The 27278-nt window shown below is 35.5% G+C and overlaps 1 protein-coding gene across 1 annotated transcript; it reads left to right on the forward strand.

Annotated features, from left to right (window-relative positions):
* LOC123544209 (uncharacterized) lies at positions 1–27041 on the forward strand. Its single transcript, XM_045330274.2, has 8 exons — positions 1–446; positions 5770–6016; positions 19172–19285; positions 21314–21469; positions 23305–24873; positions 25513–25560; positions 26082–26150; positions 26632–27041. The coding sequence occupies exons 1-8, from the start codon at positions 81–83 to the stop codon at positions 26889–26891; spliced, it is 2829 nt and encodes a 942-aa protein (XP_045186209.2). The 5' UTR covers positions 1–80; the 3' UTR covers positions 26892–27041.
* Positions 27042–27278: the final 237 nt, after the last annotated feature.

Below are 27278 nucleotides of genomic sequence, written 5' to 3' on the forward strand. Positions count from 1 at the left end.
TTTCCTACACATGGATTACCGGAAGTAGTTGAAATGAAAGAGTGACAGATTGTCAGAAAATTTTCAGACAAAAATCGATAATGAAGGCTTTTTTGTTTTTTATCTCCTTATTTTATATGGTTATCTGTAAAAAGGAAACGGTTTCTGATCTTTATGATATGTTAAACGATCCTGCAATTTTGTCAGAAATTGAAAAACGCCTAAAACTTATAGACGACGACAGTGAACCATTTTCGGATGGACAAGTTGGTTGTTACGAAAAGACTGCCACACTAGCACCGGGATGCAGTTTCATCGCAAATAGTAGTTTGATCATTAAAACTTCAGAATCTATGCAAAGAGGTGCTGAATTTTTAGAGGATTTCAAGAACATCAGCTGCCCAAGAGAGTGTACAAAGCGTTGTTGTGAAAATCCGAAATGTGACACTGCAGTTTATCAGGATAAGGTAAGGATGAGTAACTTTGACACAGAATTTGAAGTCACAAAATATAGATGTAAGAATTCACTAAAAATGTAAAATATATTTTGAGTTGGCAAGACATAGACATTTAATTAAAAGTGTGTGAAACTCCATACTGCTGTTAAAGCAGGGAATAGTTTTTAGGCCCTCTGTATATGTCAGTAAATGCCACTGACGTGTCAAATACTCATAAATGGCAGCATTTTGCCAACCCTGCCTACGCTACTTATATTCCCAAAATGAACAATTACTTTTGGTAAAACCTTTCCATTGAGTGATTAACAACTGTTCATGATAAAAAGGCAAATATAAATGTTGTCGCACCACGTAATTTCACGCACACCTATTTTGACATCATTTTTGTTTTGATCTCGTTTTCAATTAACATGGGGTTTCGGATGATGTAGTTACTTGGTATAATGACAGAAAACATCATGGTTAATTTTACCGGTAAAAAAGGTGGAAAGTTTGGGATTTGAAAATATTTATCAACTTACAATTACAGAGTACATGATTTTTAATGTTTTTCCTAATGAAAATTTTCATCCGTTATAAAAACGTCCTTGTGGAAACTTACATTAAAAATTTTTTTTTTTTAATTTGTTCTACGTCTGCAGTCGACTTTGATGCTATCAAGGTCACATCACTGCCATGTGACATATGTAGTCGTACTATTTTGTGCACTCTTTTGGAAGGTGTACGCATTATATATCAATGCAGTCCTGGGCCCGCTCTGCCATAATGGCTAATAAAATGCCACTTCGGCTACAATTTTTTCAATTTGGCTACAAATTTAATGATCCATTTTGCAATTTTAAACATATTTATGTCTCCCACCACACAGTGGTGTGGGAGACATATTGATTTACTCCAGTCTGTCTGTGTGTCCGTGTGTCTGTCTGTCACAAAGCTTGTCCGCATTCTAAGTCAAACATTTCCCATCCGATCTTCACCAAACTTGAACAAAATGTGTTTGACCATGAGACCTTGGCCAAGTTAGATAACTAGCCAAATCGGTCCAGGCATATTGGAGTTACAGCCCTTGAATTACCAAAAATCAGCCTTTTTACTCTTGTCCGCACTCTAAGTCAAACATTTCTCATCCGATCTTCACCAAACTTGAACAAAATGTGTTTGATCATGAGACCTCGGCCAAGTTCGATAACTAGCCAAATCGGTCTAGGCATTTAAGAGTTATGGCCCTTGAATTACCAAAAATCGGGCTTTTTACTCTTGTCTGCACTCTATGTCGAACATTTCTCATCTGATCTTCACCAAACTTGAACAAAATGTGTTTGACCATGAGGCCTCAGCCAGATACAATAACTAGCCAAATCGGTTCAGGCATTTTGGAGTTACGGCCCGTGAATTACCGAAAAAGCGGCCTTTTTACTCTTGTCCGCACTCTGTGTCAAACATTTCTCATTCGATCTTCACCAAACTTTAACAAAATGTGTTTGACCATAAGACCTCAGCCAGGTTAGATAACTAGCCAAATCTGTCCAGGCATTTTGGAGTTATGGCCCTTGAATGACTGAAAAATTAGCCTTTTTACTCTCAGGGCTTTTTTCCCCTATAAATCTACCTCCGGTAAAAGGAGGTAATCCCAATGCCAAAAAGTATGTTTTTTTCCCAAAGTTGAATTTAAAATTCCCAAATGATTATACCTTTTAGGGTATTTGCTGTTTTAAGATAGTTTTGCTAATTTGTACGTATATTTAGGTAAATTATAATATTGTTGAACAATGACTGAAATGCAATTCATTAATATTTCACACAAAAACACATTTATGTAGATTTTGGTAATTTTCAAATTGTCCCAATTAAGATAATTTCCGAGAACATTTTCCCAATTCCACCGGTGTCGGTGGCATTCCCAAATTGATGAAAAAAAGGCCTGACTCTTGTCTGCACTCTAAGTCGAACATTTCTCATCCAATCTTCACCAAACTTGAACAAAATGTGTTTGAGCATAAGACCTCGGATAAATTCGATAATGAGCCAAATCGGTCCAGGCATTTTGGAGTTCTGGCCCTTGAATTGTAGTGAGTAAAAAGTATATAAAGACTGACTTGCTATTTAGATGATTAGGCAGTTGTGGCAGACATTTGCTTTCCTCAAAAGCAGCTCTAGTTTTGTATGATTTTAACAGCTTTTTCTTTATTTTACTACAGCCAATTATTGACCAGGGTGGGCACTGCAATCATTACTACACACTTCAATTTTTTTTCTCTTGTCAAGTAGGCTGCGAACACTGGATCCATCTAAAGTTTTGTATAAAACAAAATGTGCCAAATTCCTCTGTAAACACTGCAGTCCAGAAGAATGAAAGAAAAAACTGGTTAACAGCAGTGTGTATTAAAAAAGCAGAGTGACTATTTATGTTCTTGGCCTCTTATTAGCAACCACAATAGTCTATGTGGCTTAACAGGAAATCGCTGGAAATCCAATAATTACTAATACCACTTGTGTAAAAAATGCTGCTAAATCATTATTTACTCTTATGTTCATGAATGTTTAAATGTTTTCAGATTTATTTATATCATTGGCCTTAATATTGATTAACTACTTGGATCTGCTTTTGTGTCAGGTTTTGTTGCAGCATCCCTGACAGTTATGGTGTAGCACATTTATGATTACTTACAGTGATTGCACAAATATTTAAGCCAATCGAAAGCTTTGTACCAAGTATCATGTAAGATGCGTCGAAATAGGTGTGTTAGAAAAAAGTATGGCCAACCACACTAGTTGTTGTTTACCTTTTGATTTCTGACAGTCAGTTGTTTAGAATAAGATGTTATTGGTATGATTCAGTGCATAAAAGGTTAGTGCACATACAACATCTAATGGAGTCACATGTTACTGAATGAAAAAGCGCGGCCAAGATGCCTGGTATGTGCGTCGAAACTGGTGAGACTGGGATATCAAGTAGAATATTTTCAAATTTCCTTCGAAGTCATCATGAAGCCTGAAGACCCAATTTGGGGTAACTTTGATATACCCAGGTAGCGGATGGTTCACAAAAGGTTAAATGTATGAAATATAACAGCTAGAAAACTTTTTGCAATGCCAGCAAGTTCAGGTGTCATAGAACATTGTATTCTCAAGCTTTTGGAATGATTCAAACTAATGTGAAAAATAGCCTTGGTTTGGACAAGGCAGCAAAACTTGTGTTTTGCTAAAGAATGCTTTTTTAAAAGTCAAAGGGGGGAGTAACGGAGTTTGAGTAGTGACTTATTGAATGTGATTATGTAATTGTATGACTTTGAGTTATCACTATGTCCAGCAATGTATAGATATTTGTAAATATGTTCTACTATCTGATGATTTTCTGTGAAATAAACAAAGTTTCCATTATATTTGATTGCTTTTTGAAGTAAATGTCAGTATTTGTCACTTAGCTGATTTTAGGGGTATTTGTCATGCCGGTATTTAAAGTCATTCAGTAGTACCGATAGTCTAATTACTAATGATGTCTCCCACCACACAGTGGTGTGGGAGACATATTAATTTACTCCTGTCTGTGTGTTTGCGTCTGTCTGTCACAAATCTTGTCCGCACTCTATGTCCAACATTTCTCATCTGATCTTCACCAAACTTGAACAAAATGCGTTTGCCAATAAGTCCTCGGCTAAGTTCGATAACTAGCCAAATCGGCTTAGGCACTCCGGAATTAGGCCCCTTGAAACTTGTTTTTGATAATCAAAGCACTGAAAGTCTGATAAGGCAGATGAGATTTTGGTGAATGGTTGACTCTTATACTACTATTCAGATGATTAGGCAGTTGTTGGAGACATGCGCTTTTCTCAGAAGCAGCATACGTTAAATTTACTATGTTTCAGCCTCATGTCAGTTTTTTTGTTGTTGACAGTTTGATCTCAGTTACAAAAATAATTAGTATCATCATTATCATGATTATTAAGAATTTTGATATTTCTCACTTCAAAATATGAGTGACTTTGCATATTCAGAAAAGAAACTACTCTTTTTCTGTTAATTTGTTATGGAACATAAGAGCAATTTTACTTTTTACCCTTTGAGAAGCAGTAATCGTAGTTTTTACCATTTTAGAGTTTTATGGGAATGACAAAAACTTATAAACCAAAAAAGAAAAAAATTCTAAACCTGTGTATGAAAGGACCAAAGATTCAGGTTGGTCCCATGGGTAAAAAATGTGCATTATACATCCGTGGGTATTATTTATAATCATAATAATTACCATTAATACAGTCATTTTCTTCCTTTTGTGAGGTGTAAGATCATTTGAGAAATGTAAAAATTTGGAGAGGAAAGGGGTAGGGATGTAGAAGAAGTAGGGTAGAGGTTAGAAATTAGGGTATCAGTGTAACATGCAGTTTTTTCCTTAAACTAAGTTAAAGAAAAAAGTCAGTTTAAGTTTTCCCAGAGTAGGAATGCTAGGACAGCTTTTCATACCATAGTCATGATAGTGAGAGCCCTGGCAGACAAAAGCCATGTTAACATTTCAAACTTCAAGGTCACAGTGTAAGACTGAACTTTTTGAATACCTATAGCCTATTGTCAAGATGCTAGTATTCAAAAGACAAAACACTTTTGTGACTTTTCATCCCATACAAGAGGAGGGAAGTATTACTGGTTTTCAGATCTAATGTGAGTTTTTAAGATTCTGAACATAACATTAAAACATTAAGGTATATACTTTTGAAGAAAGTGTTTTATAATAGGCAGGCAAATTCAAATTCATGCATAAATATATATATTAACAATTAACAACTGTTTTGAGCAGATAGAGAATTTGCCTTGGTCTGACTAAAAAATGAAACAGATTTTTTTCACCCACTTAAATGTTACTGTCTTGTGATATTGTGATCATTTGCGATTGAAATGGGTATGGGTATAAAGTTGTTAAAAGACCTTTTTTTATACTTATATTCTTCAGAATAAATGAAACAAATTTTCTAGGAATTGACAAAAGTTTAATACTTTATTGACAGCACTATCAAAATTATAATGCACCCTTGGGCGTTCAGTTTTATCGTATCCATTTCAGAAATATTTACACAGTTTCATGTTTTACAAGTTATTTTAATTTTCCTATTTCTTTTCAGCTTTTTAAAACATGCATTTTTCTTTGATCAATGTAAAGTGTTAAGCAACTATAGTGATCACTGAGGTGCATTCAGAGTGATGTGTGCCTTATGTGGTTCAGCTCCTTCTCGATTTCTTCACATTTAATTTTTTTAAGGCACATTTGTGTCAAGTTAGTGTAGCTCCATTCTTAAATGGAGATATTTGATAAGATTATATGAAGAACTGCATTATGTTTTAGGATGCTCGCAAGTGTTTTCTATTCCACTGTGGAGACTCAGGAGTCTGCCTGTTCTCTCATCACAGTAACTACTGGAGGATGTCGATCTCTGAGGCCACGCACAAATCTCATGGTTACATACCAGGGGGAGCCACCTATATTCATGAAGATGAATTGGAGAACCTTGGATCTCATGATAAACAACAAGATACAACTCCCGAGCCAGTTCCAACAACAACTACAACAAGGCCAACAACAAGTCTACCAGGTAATTTTTCTCTCACTATAATACATTAAGACAAAATTGATTTTCTGATTTACACCAACTTTATATTTTCTTCATGTTTTCAGTTCCTCATAATTTTTCTAATGCTGTCCTTCAAACACTTTGCTGACAATTCTTGTCATAGTTTCACTCAAATGCTTATATGTATGGGTCACACTGCCTTAAAAGGTTTTTGAGCCACTTTCATTTCACAGAATGTTACATTTAAGGAAATAGCTTAGTTTTATTAGTTTATACTAATTTGTTATAGCTTGATTGTGATGCAAGTTTTATTAGCCACAAGAAAAGCTTAAGTCCCTATCATGAACGCAGGTATTGAATGGCAGAGTGACACCTGAATTGGAAGGGTCAGTTGTATGGAATAAAACTAAATAGGGAAACGTTTTAGATGGGAATTATTGACATGAAACTAGATTAGGTTTGGCGCTGAGTGTTAGAAAATTGCAGAATTATGTTCTGCACAAAATGTATTCTGTATTGCTTTTATATTGTACATAATGTCTTACGATATGTGTGCTGTTTACCATTGCTCTCACATTTAGGAGTGGCCTCTGTGGCTGAGTGGTTTAGGTTGCTGACTTAGAATCACTTGCTGGACTGCGCCACACTGATGTACATGTAAGCTAGGAATTCTTCATGTTAGGAAGCGATCAGTTGGGTTTATAGAAGATTGGTGGTTCTGCTTAGATGCCTGAAACAAAATGCTTGAAACAAAAACTGGAGGATCACCCAGGGTCTTCCTTCACTATTAAAAGCTGGAAAAGTCACTGTACGACTCAAATTGTGTCACTTGACTCTAAACCAATAAACCAATAAACAAAACAAAACAAAACAAAACAAAAAAAAACACCACATTTCAGACCACATTAAAAGATGTTGATGAACAAGATTGTACTTGTAAGAAGAAGACACCACTAGAGATATTAGAAAGTGAAATATTTTTATTTAAACAGTAACTACAAAAACCAAAATATCCCTATGTCGCAGTTCAAATAGTCAACATGTTTATGAATTGATCGAATAATGTCTGATTAATGAAATACTGGAGCCACACTTTCACCACTTGATACTACTACCCTGGTCTTTCATTCTGACATTAAGTATCCATGTAAACATTTTATTTGATCTTACTTGAAGTTGAGAGAATAATTGATTTCCTGAATATTTGAACAATTGAACCTATATTAGCTTGACTATACAAAGTATACGGAGAGCTGGCCTCTTACTCTCACACTCACCCCAGTGTCCACATACACATCTTGGTTAAAGTTTTGATGCACTTTCACTTTATCTCTGTTATTACTTGATGGATTTGCTTCAGACTTAAATAGTTATTCTTCATTATCACCCATATCATATGACACAAAGACCATAACTCTATAACCAATATTACATGAATTATCTATCCTTTCTACTGAATTTCATGTTAAAGTTTTGGTGCACTTCCACTTTATTTCTGTAATTTGTAAATGAATTTGAGTCAGATTTTAATGAGTCGTTTCACATCATCACCCACATCATACTACACAATGTTCCATAACCTGGCTCAAATTTTTCATTGTTATTATTTAATGGATCTGATTAAGACTTAAAAAAAATCTTCAGCATCCTTGTCCTCATTATATGACACAAGGTGCATGTATTTTATGAATTATGCTACCTTTATGCATAGAACTTCAGGTTGAAGTTTTGACAAATTTAAGCTTTATCTCAGACTACATGAATTTGATTCAAACTTAACATAGTTGTTCTACATTATTAGTCAGATGATATGATACATGGTGCATTACTCTTGCAGAAATAATCCTTGATTTATGTCCCTTTTTGTCAAGCCCAATTGCGGAAGCGAAAACATAGTTTTTCAAATGGCTGTTCGGTGTGTGTGTGTCAGGCATAAGTAGTTGAAAGGTCGAGGTCACACTTAGGGGTCAGAGTCAAAAGTTGATGCAGTTTCTCTTGTCTGGGCTGTAACTTAGCCATGGATGAAGATGTTCTTATATAACTTGGCAGAAATGTTTGCCACAGTCAGTTCTGTAGCCACCAAATAGTATCATAAATGTTAGATCTTTTGACAGGTGGCAGGCTTGACATGTTGCCCATGGGCATCTCGTATGCTATACAGTTTCATGTTATCTTTGTTGTTACTAAATAAATTTGACTCAGACTTAAACTATTGCCCTATTTCCTTCATTAAAAAGTCTAACTATGATAGCTCCAGCTTCCTCCTATTTGCACTATTTCACTATCCAGCATCAAAATAGTTGAGCATGCTGTTTCCTGTGATGGCTATTGTTATCTTAATTGTCAATAATTAGATTTAAGAAAAAGAAATAAAACTACATAAAGATGATATTAATAAAATACTTACTGTGACATTTTGGCTGGTCAGTACTCATACAAATAAAAAAAAAATCATGCAATATCTTTGATGTACACTATATATGTTGCTTATTTTTAGTAAATTACATGTAAAAAATTCCCAACATCCTTTCTTAAAAAGTGAATCCTTTTCTAATGATATCAATTTGTCATCTTTTTCCAAAATCCATGCATATTTTTCCACTTCGTTTACGCTGCTTCTCCTTTTTGCGTCATATTGTCATTGAAATCTCATCATATAATTGGGAGATGTTTGAATTGTCACAGTATTTGAATTTGTATAAAGCTTTTAAAATATGTTTTTAATATATTTTCCACTCCTACTTAACACAGTTTAACAAAGAATGAGGTAGTTATTTTTTAAAGATAATTTTATGCAGGAAAAATATTTGACAGTATTGTGCAAAAATGTATGTACATAAATAATTGTGAATAGGGGCTACTGTATGATAAAAGTTTGTTAATCTGTGTTTATTATCTTTGTTTTGAAGAGGGTAAGATTATAGAAGGCCAGATGAAAGAAAATTATGGTTGATATGTTAGAACTATATTTGTATAGTTTTGATATTATAGATAGGTAAATGTGAAGAACTTAGTGTACAGTTTGAACTTTTAGAGAACTTGTTTAAACCTATCCCTTTTTAAAAGGGAATTTTATTTCTGTTGAAAAATGAAGTTAAGAGTGTAATGTCATTTGATGAGTGTAATGTCACATTAAGAACGATATGTCCCATTAAGAATGTAATATCACTTTTTAGCTCGACTATTCAAAGAATAGGTAGAGCTGTTGGAATCACCCATGCGCCAGTGTCTGCATCAGTGTCCCGATTTGGTTAAGTTTTTGTATGTAAGCTGGTATCGCAGTAACCACTTATGGGAATGGATTGAAACTTCAAACACTTATTCACTGTGATGATCTGACATGCATTGCACAGGTTCCATAACTCTACTTTGCATTTTTACAAAACTAAGCCCCTTTTTCGACTTAGCAGTTTTTGGTTAAGCTTTTGTATGTAAGCTGATATCTCAGTACCCACTACTGGGAATGGATTGAACCTTCACACACTTGTCCATTGTCATGAGCTGGTATGCATTGTACAGGTTCCATGACCCTGTTTTGCAGTTTTACAAAATTATGCCCCTTTTTCAATTATATTCATTCAGGTGACAAGGCTGTTGAATAGTCAAGTGTTGCTGTCCTCCGACAGCTCTTGTTAAAGAATGTGATTTGTAATATTATTAAGATAATAATATCAAGCATTATAGATGTCATGATTTAGTTAGAAGTTAAATGGAAGATAGAAAATTAAAACAATAATATCTATAAGCAGTATGCATACATGGGTCACGGGGTGGGTACCTTTTCCGTATAGTAGAGCCTTTTCTTCAATTAATTACTTAAACTGAAAGTATGTGCTTGATTCTTACTTCTTCCAGTCATATTTACCAGATTACCTAATTACTACTTACTAAAACTCCAAATAAATATTTGATTCCCTAATTTTCCAGTCATATATACCAGATTACCTAATTACTAGCTTACTATACAAATAAGTGCTTGATTGCGTAATCTTCTACCAGTCATATTTAACAGATTACCTAATTACTACTTACTAAACAAATAAGTGCTTGATTCCCAAATTTTCTACCACTCATATTAATCTTGGTATTATATCCTGTTTCACCTGGCCTGACCTGGTATATGATATTTATTTACTTTATCATATATATTTGTACAATTTCATAAATTATGATAGCACACTACTTGAGGCTTGATAAATTACTTTAAGATAAATAACTTTATACACCCATATTTGAAACTTTAAGCTAGGGGGATTTAAAACCTGTTTTGATTTTTTTGACAGAGGTGTGAAGATGCAATGTTTATTTAACGAATCACTGTCTTACAAATTGATACAGATTATTTAAAACAAGTATGCAAATAATGAAAACATTGACATATCACATATCCATTAAATTTACTGGTTATATATATTATGTATGTAGTTGTCTCATAAGCCAAATTGGCTGGCCGTTTCAGTAGGGGTAACACTATTTACTTTACTTTTATACCAGTACTAGTATGTTTATGAATATATATGAAATTCATTTGTCGAATTGAGCTGTTGAAGAGAAGATTAAGAGATAAAATATTTTTAAGGACAACTAATTTTTGGATGTGGGAAAAAAAGTCCTGTACCTTGGCATAATATAAATTCTATTCAATTAACCATGAAGAAGCACTTGTTTTATGTACATGAAGAAGCACTTGCTCTGTGTACATGAAGAAGCACTTGTTCTATGTACATGAAGAAGCACTTGCTCTGTGTACATGAAGAAGCAGCACTTGTTCTATGTACATGAAGAAGCACTTGCTCTGTGTACATGAAGAAGCACTTGTTCTGTGTACATGAAGAAGCACTTGCTCTGTGTACATGAAGAAGCACTTGCTCTGTGTACATGAAGAAGCACTTGTTCTGTGTGTACATGAAGAAGCGCTTGTTCTATGTACAGTAAAACATGAATCATGTGAGGTTGCATATTATATGGGTGCTAATAAACACCCAGTTTGCAGAGTTCAAAGCCTTATGCTTTCAAAGTTCCAATTCACATGCTGCTTTAAGAGACTATAAAAAAAACTGTGCATTGCAATGCAGACTCAAAATTGGACAGTTCCTGTTCAGTACTCGAAGGTCAAAAAATGCAAATGCAATGGAATGGCAGTTACATTAGCATTGCCCAAAAGTATTATCCTGAGAGTGAACTGTCCTTCAGAAATCCTTCTGTAGAGATACTTAAGTCTGATCTCTAGTCTTAAACAATACTTACTATATAGAATTTAGTGTGTCTGAGTTGAATTAGATTGAGTGGAGTCCTATTTTTCTTCTGCAACTACAGTGTTCAGCTTCACACAGATGCTTGTCCAGTCACCCTGCCTGTAAAGACTGCTTCTGTACATTGATGATGTTGTGATAATGGTCTGGGTCCCAGGTTGTAGAACAGAATTTTAAGCTGACTGGTTGTTTGTTGAACACAATCTGAAATCAACCAATGACAAGTTTGCAGTCTCAGACTGGTCTTCATACTTACTTCTTTAATCTTAGATGCTAGATTTGCTCTACCGCCTTTTCTCCTTATACAGTTCCATTATGTGGAGTTGATAATGACTCAATGAGCTCCAAGTCTCCCTGTAATAAATTACTTGTTATACATTAAATAAACTAATTTAAAACGTTAAAGTTCAGCGAACTTAGCCCTTTTTTGCTTTATGTTTTGAACTTTGTAATCTGTAAACAGAAGCTTTTCCATAAATTCTCAAGTGCTTATGGGACAAACATAGAGCTTTAATTCATGCAAACTTTATAAATTTTGGGGCTATTTGTATAACATGGCGACAAGAAAATTAGGGGAGAACAGGTACTCATTGTGCGCTGTAAGATCTGACGATTTTTTATCACGAAGTTGTCATTTTAATGGAATGAAAATTGAACTAAAGTCTCAATTTTGGATAATCTTTGGGGTAATTTTGGTTTATCTGTGACATCAATAACAGCATGTTGCAGATTAGTGTATCAACGTTTCTTAAAATACTTAATGCTTGTATAAGCAGTCTGAAATAAAAGGGGAAAGAGTGGTTTTAATAGGCCTAGTTTTTATATACAGCAGGAATTAATGATTGATTTCCCTCTGTAAATTTTGTCCTGTATTCAATGTGTAGAGAAGTGCACTTAGTCCTTATATATTATGCAATATGAGAGTTCTATAAAGGCATTGTGTGCTGCATTTGAGTGTAACAGATGTGCAAAACAGGCTTTGAGTAGCATTAATATGATTTAAGGTATTAGATCACTAATAGAGAACCTCCTTTTTGAAGAGTATTCAATTCCTACCATAAGTCTACTTTTACGGCAATTCTTAGGGGTGCGTAGGTTCAAGCCCTACTGGGACCAAATTTTTTTTTCCTTATTTTCCTTTTTTACTAGTAAGTTTTTACTTCTTTCAAGACTTATTATTGATTTTTTATAAAAAATGGAAAAAGATGAATCTTATAAGCGATTTCTTGGTGTTCAAAGTGAATTTACTACTTAAACAGAAGGGGTAGAGTTACACATCTTTAAAAATATTGAGTTACATGCGGTGAAAGTCCTCTATTTTGCTTTCACTCTTAGATTATATATTGTGGAAGAAATTTAGGTAGGTTTTACATCTTCCCTAAGGTTATTTTTAAATGGAGTAAGCAAAATTCAAAACAGAAACACATCATTCGACCTTATTTTTTCAATGTTGAAGTATGAATTCTGTCTCATTAAATCCGTTTACTTGAGGCACCATAGAAAAAATGATATCGACATTTTTATTTTGTGTTTTATAATTGTTTACCAATAGTTTGATGTTTCTTCTATTGAAATTAATGATAAAATGAATTCTCTGCAAACGTTTTGGATAGTGGCTATCACTTTGAAATTTGTCTCTACTTGAGCTTGAAGAGATACCATAAGTTATTCAAACTTTATAAAAAACGGCACGGTAAAAGTTGTTTAAAATTTGAAAAAATAGTGCAAAACACGGTTACCTTTCAGAATATACCAAGCAAAGGCCATTTTGTAAACATTACTATTAGTGACCTTTTGTGATCGCCCTTCGTCCGTCGTCCGTCAACAATTTCTTGTCTGCACGATAGTGGTTTCATTTATAATTTTATTTTAACCAAACTTGCACATAACTTGTATCACCATAAGATCTTTGTTCCTTACTTGAACTGGCCAGATCCCATTATGGGTTCCAGAATTATGGCCCCTGAAAGGGCCAAAATCAGCTATTTTGACCTTGTCTGCACAATAGCAGCTTTATTTATGATTTGATTTTTACCAAACTGGCACACAACTTGTATCACCATAAGATCTTGGTTTCTTTCTTGAACTGGCCAGATTCCGTTATGGGTTCCAAAGTTATGGCCCCTGAAAGGACCAGAATTAGCTATTTTGCCCTTGTCTGTACAATAGCAGCTTCATTTATGACTTGAATTTATTCAAACTTGCATAAAACTTGTGTTGCCATAAGATCTCGGTTCCTTTTTTGAACCGACCAGATCCCCTTATGGGTTCCAGAGTTAAAGGGCCAAAATTAGCTATTTTGACCTTGTCTGCTCAATAGCAGCTTCATTTATGATTTGATTTTAACCAAACTCGCACAAAACTTGTATCACCACAAGATCTTTATTCCTTTCTTGAACTGGCCAGATTCCATTATGGGTTTTAGAGTTATGGCCCCTGATAGGGCCAGAATTAGCTATTTTGACCTTGTCTGCACAATAGCAGCTTCATTTATGACTTGAATTTAATCAAACTTGCACAAAACTTGTGTCACCATAAGATCTTGGTTCCTTTCTTGACATGGCCAGATCCCTTAATTGGTTCCAGAGTTATGGCCCATGAAAGGGCCAAAATTGGCTATTTTTGGCCTTGTCTGAACAATAGCAGCTTCATTTATGATTTGATTTTAACCAAATTTACACACAACTTGTATCACCATAAGATCTCGATTCCTTTTTGTATGCCCAAAGGGACATATTATGTTATTGCCTCTCTGTCCGTCTGTCTGTTCGCAATTTTCCTTCAGCTTTGTAACTCTTGAACTTCTTGAAGGATTTCAAAGAAACCTGACACAAATGTTCTTATCGAAACGACGTGCAGAGCGCATGTTTCCGATGGCTCACTTCAAGGTCAAGGTCACACTTAGGGGTCAAAGGTCATAAGACTTAAGTTTTGTGTGTATATTGCTCTGCATTTGCGTTGCATTGCAGTGCTTTTGTTTTTATTTGGCAGATCCTACTTTTGTTCACTTACAATAAATTTTTATGCCCCCGAAGGGAGGCATATAGTTTTTGAACCGTCTGTCAGTCTGTCTGCAATTTTCGTGTCCGGTCCATATCTTTGTCATCCATGGATGGATTTTCAAATAACTTGGCATGAATGTGTACCTCAGTAAGACGATGTGTCGCGCGCAAGACCCAGGTCCGTAGCTCAAAGGTCAAGGTCACACTTAGACGTTAAAGGTCATTTTTCATGATAGTGCATTCGTGTCCAGTCCATATCTTTGTCATCCATGGATGGATTTTCAAATAACTTGGCATGAATGTGTACCACAGTAAGGTGACATGTCGCGCGCAAGACCCAGGTCCGTAGCTCAAAGGTCAAGGTCACACTTAGACGTTAAAGGTCATTTTTCATGATAGTGCATTCGTGTCCGGTCCATATCTTTGTCATCCATGGATGGATTTTCAAATAACTTGGCATGAATGTGTACCACAGTAAGGTGACATGTCGCGCGCAAGACCCAGGTCCGTAGCTCAAAGGTCAAGGTCACACTTAGACTTTAAAGGTCATTTTTCATGATAGTGCATTCGTGTCCGGTCCATATCTTTGTCATCCATGGATGGATTTTCAAATAACTTGGCATGAATGTGTACCACAGTAAGAAGACGTGTTGCACGCAAGACCCAGGTCCGTAGCTCAAAGGTCAAGGTCACACTTAGACGTTAAAGGTCATATTTCATGATGGGCATGTCCGGTCCATATCTTTGTCATTCATGCATGGATTTTAAAATTATTGGGCATGAATGTGTACCACAGTAAGGTCACATGTCGCGCGCAAGACCCAGGTCCGTAGGTCAAAGGTCCTAAACTCTGTCTGCAATTTTCGTGTCCGGTCCATATCTTCCATTATGGGTTCCAGAGTTATGGCCCCTGAAAGGCCAGAATTAGCTATTTTGACCTTGTCTGCACAATAGCAGCTTCATTTATGATTTTATTTTAACCAGACTTGCACATAACTTGTATCACTATAAGATCTTGGTTCCTTTCTTGAACTGGCGAGATTCCTTTATGGGTCTTGGAGTTATGGCCCTTGGAAGGGCCAGAATTAGCTATTTTGACCTTGTCTGCACAATAGCAGCTTCATTTATGATCTGAATTTAATCAAACTTGCACAAAACTTGTGTCGCCATAAGATCTCATTTCCTTTATTGAACTGGCCAGATCCCATTATGGGTTCCAGAGTTATGGCCCCTGGAAGGGCCAGAATTAGCTATTTTGACCTTGTCTGCACAATAGCAACTTCATTTATGATTTGAATTTAATCAAACTTGCACAAAACTTGTGTCGCCATAAGATCTCAGTTCCTTTTTTGAACCGGCCAGATCCCATAATGGGTTCCAGAGTTATGGCCCCTGATAGGGCCAAAATTAGCTATTTTGACCTTTTCTGCACAATAGCAGCTTCATTTATGATTTGATTTTAACCAAACTGGCACACAACTTGTATCACCACAAGATCTTGGTTCCTTTCTTGAACTGGCCAGATTCCTTCGTGGGTTCCAGAGTTATGGCCCCTTAAAAGTCCAAAATTGGCTATTTTGGCTTTTGCAGCCATATAGAGACTTCACTTATGGTTTTGTTTGATACATTTATACAAACTTCCAAAATATCTTCAGCAACAATAAATCTTGGATTCCTTGACAAATCAGATCCAATCGTAGGTTCCAGAGTTATTTTATAATCTGATTACCTCCCCTGATAGTAATCAAAATGGATTTATATCAGTAATTACTTATAGGACTTATTTGAAATTTCATTATTGTCATTAGTTGGACTGAGCCAATCAGGGTAGATAACTATGGACTGATTTTATGTCAAATTACCTCCCTTTTATTTCAAATTAAAATTGGTATATCTTCGTAACTAATGAAGATACTGATCTAAAATTTCATTTATGTCAACAGATTTATATGGCAGATCCTTCTTTTGTTCACTTACAGTAATTTTCTTTTTAATTACTTCCCTTTTACGTTACTATAAATAGCTTATTTTTAGTAACTTTTTTATTATTGGCTGTAGGGAAAAACCGAGACCACTTTTCTGTGGTACAACATGGAGGGTACCTCCAATTTTTATGTGTATTTTGACATATATCTGTACCTTTTAAGAATTTTTTTTTCTTTTTGGTTAAATTTCTTCCCTTTGTTGTTCCTGTCCTTTGGACTTAGATATTTTTTCTGAGGACAAGAAGTGCAATGATAACAGGGTGAGCGATATCATGGCCCTCTTGTTTTGACCTTCTTGTCCTTAAGTGCAATGATAACAGGTGACCAAAGGCTCATGGTGAGCTTTTTTCCATCGTGTGTTGTGTGTCGTATGTCGTCCGTCCGTCAACATTTTCTAAAAAAACATTATTCTTGAAAACCACTGGACAGAATTATATCAAACTTCACAGGAATGATCCTTGGATGGTCCCCTTCCAAAATTATTCAAAGAATTGAATTCCATGCAGAACTCTCGATGCCGTGGCAACCGAAAGGAAAAACTTTAAAAATCTTCTTGTCCAAAACCGCAAGATTGTTCAAATTGTGCCCCTGGGGTGAAAAAAGGCCCCACCCCAGGGGTCCCAAGTTTTACATAGACTTATAAAGGAAAAATCTTTTTGTCTAAAACCACAAGACCTAGGCCTCTGATATTTGGTGTGTAGCATTGCCTTGAGGTCCTCTACCAAAATTGTTCAAATTTACATGGACTTATATAGGAAAGAACTTTAGAAATCTTCTCGCCTGAAATTGCAAGGCCTAGGCTTTTGATATTTGGTATGTTGCATTGCCCTGTGGTCCTCTACCAAAATTGTTCAAATTACGGCCCTGGGCTGAGGCCCTGTCCTGGGGGTCCCAAAATGTAACATAGACTTATCTAGGGGAAAAAATCTTCTTGTCTGAAAGTTCAAGGCCTAGGCCTTTGATATTTGGTATGTAGCATTGCCTAGTGGATGTCTAACAAGATTGTTCAAATTATTCCCCTGGGGTAAAAAGAGGCCCCACCCTGGGGGTCACATGTAATATGAGTTATATAGGAATAAATACTTCAGAAATTATCAAACCATATTTCCTAGACTGTTCAATTATATAATTACCTGATGACCCCATGTGATTAGGGGTCACTTGACTGTGACCTTAACCTACTGACCTTCTTTCTTGTTTTTTAAGATACAGCCTTGAAATTTGGATGACATGTACACTTTTTGCACACCGATCTTAAAACTTACTTTCAGTGACCATGAATTTGACCTACTGACCTACTTTCTAATATTTTAGCATCAGTTTGCCATTTTAAACATGTGGCTCATATTACTCAGTTGAGCCATTCAGGGTCATCATGACCCTCTTGTTTATACTAATAGTATATCTTATACACAAGTTAAATCAAATTAAACAGACATGTTGATTTTTAAGTGTTTTGTCAGAGGCATATTTTGATTGTCTGAAAACTGATCAGTATGTATCATTTGTATGTAAGAAAGTGGACAGAGATTGTTAGAGAAACATACAAATGTTCCTTAAATGAGCATTTAGTATGATATTCAAAAAGTACAATCCTTTTTATTAGCTCACCTGCTCAGATGAGTTTTTGTGATCGCTCAATGTCCGTCGTCTGTCTGTCTGTCTGTCAACATTTAGCTTGTGTATGCGATAGAGGCTGTATTTTTCAACTTATCTTCATGAAATTTTGTCAGAATGATAACTTTGATAAAATCTAGGCCGATTACGAAAATGGGTCATCTGGGGTCAAAAACTAGGTCATTAGGTCAAATTAAAGAAAAACCTTGTGTATGTGATAGAAGCTATATTTTTTAGTTGATCATCATGAATTTTATTCAGAACGATTACCTTGATAAAATCTAGGCGGAGTACGAAAATGGGTCATCTGGGAGCAAAAACTAGGTCACTAGTTCAAATCAAAGAAAAACCTTGTGTATGCGATAGAGGGTGTATTTTTCAATTGATCTTCATGAAATTTTGTCAGAATGATAACCTAGATAAAATCTAGGCCGAGTTTGAAAATGGGTCATCTGGGATCAAAAACTAGGTCACGAGGTCAAATCAAAGAAAAAAATTGTGTATGCGATAGAGGCTGTATTTTTCAATTGATCTTCATGAAATTTGGTTGGAATGATTTCCTTGATGAAATCTAGGTTGAGTTAGAATATGGGTTATCTGAAATCAAAAACTAGGTCACTAGGTCAAATTATAGAAAAAGTCTTGTGTATGCGATAGAGACTGTATTTTTCAACTGATTTTCATCAAATTTGGTCAGAATGATTGCCTTGAGGAGATCTAGATCAAGTTCAAATATGGGTCATCTAGGGTCAAAAACTAGGTCACTAGGTCAAATCACTTGTGTATGCGATGGAGACTGTATTTTTCAATTAGTCTTTGTGAGATTTATAAGTCAGAATGATTGCCTTGATGAAATCTAGATCGAGTTTGAATATGGATCACCTTGGGTCAGAAAGTAGGTACTATGTCAAATCAAAGAAAATCCTTGTGTATGCGATAGAGACTGTTTTTTTTTTTTCCAATTCATCTTCATGAAATTTTGTGAGAATGATTGCTTCGATAAAATCTAGGTCAAGTTTGAATATAGGTCATCTGGAGTAAAAAACTAGGTAATTAGGTCATATCTTAACTTGTTTAAACTCAAGACCATATTTTTTGGTCCAATCTTTATGAAAATTGGCCAGAATATTTGTTTCCATGAAAACACTAGGTCAAACATGTTTACACTGTTATGGTGTGTTTCTCAGGTGAGCGACCAAGGGCCATCTTGGCCCTCTTGTTTCAGGTTGAGTATTCTTCGATGCTTTGATGTAACTGCAGAATTGTGTTGTGTATATTTTGTGTATTTTAGATGTGCAGAATGTGTGTTGTGTATTTCAGGTCTAGGAGACTACTGTGCATCGTATGAGTCAGACTGTGAGGATCCACATGCAGAATGTCTGATGAAAACCTGTAGATGCAGGGTTGGGTATCATGAAAAGAATCAAGTCTGTCGTAAGTCCTTATAGATAATGCTCAATTATGAGTATATGGTAGATCCTCAATATTTGAGTGTTTAATACAAAGAATTTCTAATCACTTGTCCTTCGCCACTGTGGCTTAAACCCAGAAATTGATTTGATAAAAGCTATCTTCCTAACTCCTAAGTGGATCTACCTAGGTACCTGCACCTGAAACAGACAGACCTACTATACAGATATTGATTTATTGATTTTTCTCCATTTACATTTTGAGATATGGTGATTGTTTTGTATGTCAGGTTTTGAAATATTTAATGGAGTAAGTTTGTCAGCATTCAGCTGCTAATTGGAACTTACTTAGACAGATGTAAACTTTATACCATTTTGTGTGGTGCAGAATACAATATCCACTGTTAAATTTGACTGTGATGGGCAGAATGCTGCCTTTTACATTTTTCAGTTTAAGAGACATTTATCAGTTTAAAATTCAGCTTTCGGAACTGAAAGTAGAGAAAACTTTTGAAAGAATTCTTCTCTTGAGCTACTTGTTGGATTTTCATCAAACTTTGTAACAACCTTGTATTGATCTCACTTTTTAGCTCACCTGTCACAAAGTGACAAGGTGAGCTTTTGTGATGGCATAAACTTTTGCTTGTGACCACTCTAGAGATCACATTTTTCATGGGATCTTTATGAAAGTTGGTCAGAATGTTCATCTTGATGATATCTAGTTCAAGTTCGAAACTGGGTCTTGTGCATTCAAAACTAGGTCAGTAGGTCTAAAAACAGAAAATCCTTGTGACCTCCCTAGAGCCCATACTTTTCAATGGATCTTCATGAAAATTGGTGAGAATGTTCACCTTGATATCTAGGTCAAGTTTGAAACTGGGTCATGTACGGTCCAAAACTAGGTCATTAGGTCAGATAATAGAAAAACCTTGTGACCTCTAGAGGCGATATTTATCATGGGATCTGTATGAAAGTTGGTCTGAGTATTCATCTTGATGATATCTAGTTCAAGTTTGAAACTGGGTCAACTGTGGTCAAAAACTAGGTCAGTAGGTCTGAAAATAGAAAAACCTTGTGACCTCCCTAGAGGCCATATTTTTCAATGGATCTTCATGAAAATTGGTCAGAACGTTCACCTTGATGATGTCTAGTTAAGTTTGAAACTGGGTCACGTGCCATCAAAAAATAGGTCAGTAGGTCAGTTAATAGAAAAACCTTGTGACCTTTCTAGAGGCGATATTTTTCATGGGATCTGTATGAAAGTTGGTCTGAGTATTCATCTTGATGATAAAATCAAAAACTAGGTCAGTAGGTCTATTTGGATGACATGTACAGTTTTGCACACCAATCTTTAAACTGTCTTTCAGTGACCATAAATGTGACCTACTTATCTACTCAGGGTTTTTTTTCGGCCGTTTTTATAGCCGTTATCTGGCTATATTCCCAGTGCCAAAAAGTATGTATTTTTCCCAAAATGAGTGCAAAAATTCCCAATCTACATTCTGAAATAAATTTCATCAAAATTGCACAAACATTGACCAAATTATGGACAATTTTGTAATGGCATTTATGTGTAAGAGGTTGTACAATGTGAAACAAGTGTATGAGAAAGTGCTTAAACACATCTTTACTAATCCTATGGGACTAAATATTTCCCAATTTGGAACATTTATGCGTCAAAATTCCCAATTTTAGGGGTATAGGCTATGTTCACAAATTAGCTAGAAAAAACCCTGCTACTTTCTAATATTTTAGCATCAGTTTGCCATTTGAAACATGTGGTTCAATATACTCATGTGAGCGATTCAGGGTCATCATGACCCTCTTGTATTAGAACGGTTCCCATTAACTTCACTAAGTGACTGCCAAAAAATAAAAACAGAAACCTTTTAACAAATTCTCTCGTGATTTTGCCCACCTTGGTCAAATTGAGTGTACTGATATTTTGGAATAGGGGTAGGTGATAGGTATTGTGTCCTGCATTTGTGCCTTACTTCCATATTAAGTTACTACAAGAATAAGCATATTATAGTTCTTACCCTATTTCTGACAGGAAAGCACTGTAGAGTTAATGAGGAGTTTGAGTGTGAGAATATAAAGTACGGTGCCAATGGGAGACAGTGTGTACTCAGCAGATATGTTTGTGATGGACATCCTGACTGTGATGATGGCTCAGATGAAATGAATTGTCCAGATAAAAATAAACCAGGTATGTTGATTAACCCTTACCTTGCTAACTGTCTATTATGAACTTGTCCATCTTTCAGTTTGGACAGTACCATTAACTGTTACAAGGGGTGCATACCAAAAAGATAGTGGCTGAATAGCAAACAGTGCAGATCTTGATCAGACGGCACGGATGTGGAGGCTGATCATGATCTGCACTGGCCGCAAAGGCAGAATCAGTTGTGTACAGCATGATAAGGGTTAACATGCAGATTTTGAAAATTTAAATTTGTTTTTATTTTCAAATATTCAAAAGCTTGATTATAAGGGCTCTGGATTTTTTTTCTTCCTTCTATTGTAGCTAGTAACAGTATTTCCTAACAGCATATAAATTGAGTGATAATGTAGCGATAATGTTGAACAAGATCACCTGAATACATTTTGAAGATTCTGTATGTTTTGCATTTTGATACTTTCTAATCTTTTGATTTAAATTAAAGATATATTTTATGTGCAAAAATGAGTTGATTTTAACAGAAAAATGAATTAAGATCCGGGTTTCTGATTTTATCACAACATTTGTTAAGTTCATTAGTGTATCATGTTTTCCTGTTTAACATGACAACAAACTTATGTTATCTATTCTGCTTTCCACTAACATTTATATTGAGAATATAGTAATCTGAGATTTTTTACTTCTTATAACAAAATTACTTAAATTACTTTAGTAAAACACTTATTCCTCAAAGTTGCAAGGGTTTTGAGTGATCCAAACTTAAATAATAAAAAGAAATGGGTGGTAGACCACTTGAATTGCTCAGTCAGACCAGGATGCTCAAACCAATGCTCCAGTGAGACGTTTTTCACTGTTACCAGTACTTTTTAAACAAAAATGTAAAAATGTTGGTTGAATTTTTATCCTAGTTATTGTACACATTTATGTATTAATTTTTATATTGTTAAGAAACGTTTTAAGACTTGCAATTACTTCTTGAAAATGTAACAAATTGCAAAACAGACTTTTTCTTGATATTTGAAATGTAACAGAACATGGGATAAACATAATGTTATAGATCTTAACCTTTACGCTGCTAAATTTCTAAAATGGACAGGTCCATCATTCAATTTAGGCAGTACCACTTATTATTCAAAGGGGTGTTAACTGAAAATTTACTGCCTTAATAGCGATCAGTGTAGACCGTGATCAGCCTGCACAGACATACAGGCTGATCTTGGTCTGCACTGGTCGCAAAGGCAAAAGTTCTTGCCACCAGCAAGCTAAAGGTTAATACAGAGTTTTGTAAATGAATCTCTTCTAGGAATGTTGGTACATTATATCATGTATGTGTCTTATCATTTTTCTTTAGAAGTTGAAAGGTGTTGGGTCAGTGTTTACCTGGTGACAGGAAATCTGTTAAGGTTCAAGGGTTGGCATTGTTTGTAGCAATATATAAGGTGTAGCATTATTTGGCATTGTGAATTTACTTGTTATTCTCATATTCTAGGCAAAATAGATTAAAGCAATCATATTTGCTTTCACTGAAATACTGTACCGCTGATGTTTTCTTTTTGGCACTTTTGAAACAATGAGCTAAATTGTGCAGGTATATTAGTACTATCATCTTATTACTGCAGCAATGGGCATATCTCGCTTTTTTGTGTGTGAAAAACCCTGAAATACCAGGGTGAAATGTATCTGGTGATTTCACAGTGAGAAACTATTTTTGATACAAAACGAAACAGATACCCTCTTTGTAGTAGGAGATCTTTATCTTAGTAATCATGATTTACATTTTAGAGGAATACATCAAAAACTAGGTTAATATGATGCCATTTTTTCTCTAACAATAACAATGATATCCTACTCTTTGCATGCAGCATACATGGACGGGGATGGTAACAGCAATGTATACAACAGTCCCTTATATAATTCTCAATATAACCAACCAGATGCTCAGTTTCCATATGGCTTCCCTATTCCTGGCTTGACCAACCAGCAGCAGGCTGGTTTGTATCCATCACCCAATCAGATCTATCCAGCTCAAGGTACAGCCAGTCAGAATGTTGGAGGACAGTTCTATGTACCAGGAATGACCAATCAGAATAATGGCGGTGCAAATTTAGTACCAGTCAAGAATCAGTACAACCAGCAGTGGCCGCTAAACAGTGGGATTGGTTCCCAGATTTACCCTAACAATGTTCCTTATCAAGCTGGACAGCAGCAGAGCTACATTCCAGCACAGACTGGTTTGATACAAAATCCAGTTCAGCCTGTCCCGCAAGTAAATCAGAATATGCAACCAGTCCAGCAAACTAGTGGACAAGGCATTCCACAGGTTCAGTCTAATTTAGTTCCAAGTGGTGTTGTTCAACAGAACTATGTTCCAGTGCAGAATCCTGCTACTAGTGCTCCTGTGGTTAAACCAGTCACTCAAAAAAGTAAAGTTATTGAACCAGTCAACCAGATAAAAAATCAGTACACTGGTTTCCCAAATGACCAGTTTTATGATACTGATACTGTCACTGAGGGAGAAGAGGTAGCAAGAGACAGGGATAGATATCCTGTCAGCATGAATGATGATGGAAATGACAATGTAAACAGTTACGATGACAGAAATCCCGACATAGGCCAAAAAGTGCCTCCTAAGACTGACTTGCAACATAATTATGCCTATGATGAAGGTAGAATGGAGAGTCAAAATGTTGACAAAGGTGATGATGATAATCCTGACAATGCTGTTGACCATCACAGACATTCATCAGAAGAAGAAGATGATGTTGCCTACAACAGGGCTAGAACCTACCCACCCTCTACAAAAACAAAAACACAAATAGCTTCACCTACTCAGTCTACAGTGTCTGGTCAGAAAACAGGACAGTCTCACTCAGAGGGGTTTCCAGACTATTCTTGGCTGAAATATGATGATGACTCACCTAGAGTCAGTGGCAAGAAGGGAAAGACAGTTGCCTCAAGTCATGGCACTGATAAGGACACAAGTGATACTAGAAAACAGCCTAGCCAGTCAAACGTGAAAAGCACTAGTGGTAAATCATCAAAACTGCAAGAAACGAAGCAAAATAATTATATTAAACCAAGTGCTAAACTTGAATCCGATTCTAGATATGATACTGATAAATTGGAAAAGGGTAGATACGACGTAGACAGCCGGTATCCAGATGATTACAGGCTGCCATATGATGATTATCAGCGACCCAGCAATAACCGCAGACCTTCATATAACAGGTATGACAATAGGTATGACAACAGCAGACGCCGACCAAGTCCAGGGTCTAGATATCCTTATTATGAAACAGGGTACAAGCAGGGTTGGAATAGGGATAGGGAGCGGTATCCAGTCTGGGACCCCTACAAGGATGAATACTATTACCCAGATGTATATGAAGACAGACATTTAAGTCATGATCTGGACTATGATGGCCCGGCAGGTATAAACAGCATTGTACAGTGACCGTAGTCTGTCCATATTGTTGTGTAAAAACATGTTAGTGTTTCTTTTAGAGTTGAATGTATTGCATGGGAATGTAGATATCTTATTTTCAGGCATGATTTTGAAATGTTTTGCTTGACAATGTTTGTTGTTCTCTTACTTTTAGTTGTAAGTGTGAAGTGCTTTATTTTGTAGATATAGTATAAATTACTTGTAGCATGCTTTTGATTGTTGTGCAATTCAGAATGTCTTTGCTCTGTAAAATATAAATAATATATAGAACAGGTAGTTTTCAGAATGTTTTTATTAATTAAAAATTATTTTCTCTTACCAGTTCTTTGCTAATGTCATAATACAATTAAATCAATGAAAATTTTGTTCTTTATTATCAGTTTAGATAAAGACCAGAGTCTGAACCTAATTTTAAATAATCTTGTTAGAAATTAAAACATTTTTGTATTGGTGGAGTGGTTTAACACACTGACAAGTAATTTTATGCCCACACTGCTGTTGGTTTGAATCCCACCAAAGTCCTGTTTTCCCTGTACTGGAAAAATGCTGCTGACTTACAGTTAGTAGATATACTTTTGCAGCATTGTACATTCATATTAAAAATGTCTTATTTTCCATTTGACAGACAAGAAGCCTTCTCACAGTAGACCTTTTGAACCAGGGAATAAAAATGGTAGGTGTTATAGTTCATATTAAATTTTTCCTAGTCATCATCAGTGTAGTTGAAAAACAGTTAAGTAATCTCTTGCAAACTTAACAGAGTAAATCATTTGAGTTAATTTGTTCAAAGTGTATGAAGGTCAATGTTTCTTATTAAGCATGGTCTGGTTTACAAAAGTCTCAACCAGGTATGGATGGAACAACTTGTGTAAAGTCAGTCCCACAATAGCTGTCATATTTATCTCCCCGTCACCCTTCAAGTTTGCTAGGAGGCTACTAAGTAGATCACACAGGACTGAACAATAGTCTGGGCATCAGTCACAGTCATGATAGAACCCTGGTCACTAGCATTGTAGTCCAACCTGTTAATCACTGTGCCATTGACTCATTTTGTCAGAAATGGATATCTTCTTTTGATGAACTTTCTGTCAGAAAAAAATGCTGATCATTCTGTATAAGTTATAACAACCACATATCCATATCTTCTGCAGACTGTGAAATATTGTTCTTAAGGTAATGTCTTCTTTTTTTCAGGAATATTCCAGGGTCAGCCAGACACGCAGAAGGTCACAGAGCCACCTCATAATGCACAGAAAACTACTGGTTTGTACAATGAGTTTTGTTCATTTTGAAGAGTACTGCTCATTTTCATGTAAAGGCATACAGCTGTAATTTCATACTGGACATCTTGTTATCCCATTGATAGATCTTCATAAAATTTAAGACAAATATAGATCACTGTATAGCAGAGTTTAACTCAGTTTTGTAAAAAATAGGAACCAACACACCATTGCACGGTCCTTTTGTACATAACTTATGTGTATTTGAACTACCTTTCAAAATGTAGTTCCCTCATCACAAAAGAACCTATTATATATGAATGGATATGAATTCACCAAGGGGATGTGAGTGTATAGATTCACAGGAACATCAATCCTTACCTCAAAAAATCAAATTGACGTCATCACAAGGTGGAATATGATTTAACATTCACAGGGGACTGGCTTTTGAGTGCATATCCTAAACTTAATTATCTAGTTTCATCTAGGAATATAAGTACATGTAGTTTGGTTTTTCTTTTCAGAAAAAGTGGTAAAACAGTCTACGCCCAAAGCTGCTACTCCCAGTCCTACAGATGCTGTAAAACCAGTTGCGACTGATACAAACAAAGTAGATGCACCAAAAATAGATTCACAAGCATCTACGGATACAGATGAATCTGATAACCAAGAACCAGTCAGTAGTGAACAAGAAACAGGAGACCAGTCTGTTGAAGAAAGCTCTCCAGTAAAAAGTAACAACACACAGAGGTCAAAAGTGGTGAATCAAAAGGTGATTTCTTAAAAATTTTGAATGATGATGCTGTAGAAGTTGAAAGCTATACAGACAGTTTTCAGGGTCCTATAGTTGCCCTGGCTCTTGGGTTAGCAATAACCATGATGCTGTTAATTATTGTAGGTTGTAGGTTGAGAACAGTGAAAAGACGTTTGAGAAAAGGTCGAGCATTACATTCAAACGAGGCAGATTATCTCATAAATGGGATGTATTTGTAAAATTGTGATATTGCTGGTTTGTAACATTGAAATATTTGGATTGAAATTCTACAGATACAGTGCTGTGTAAATTGGTAATTAATATTAATGATGAAAAGAAATGTGATAATGTGAAAAAGATATAGGTCTCACACTTTCCAAAAGTAGATTTTTTCATTTCTTTTTTACTGGTAAATGT

This window comes from Mercenaria mercenaria, chromosome 1, assembly GCF_021730395.1.
Source record: "Mercenaria mercenaria strain notata chromosome 1, MADL_Memer_1, whole genome shotgun sequence".
NCBI lineage: Eukaryota > Metazoa > Mollusca > Bivalvia > Venerida > Veneridae > Mercenaria > Mercenaria mercenaria.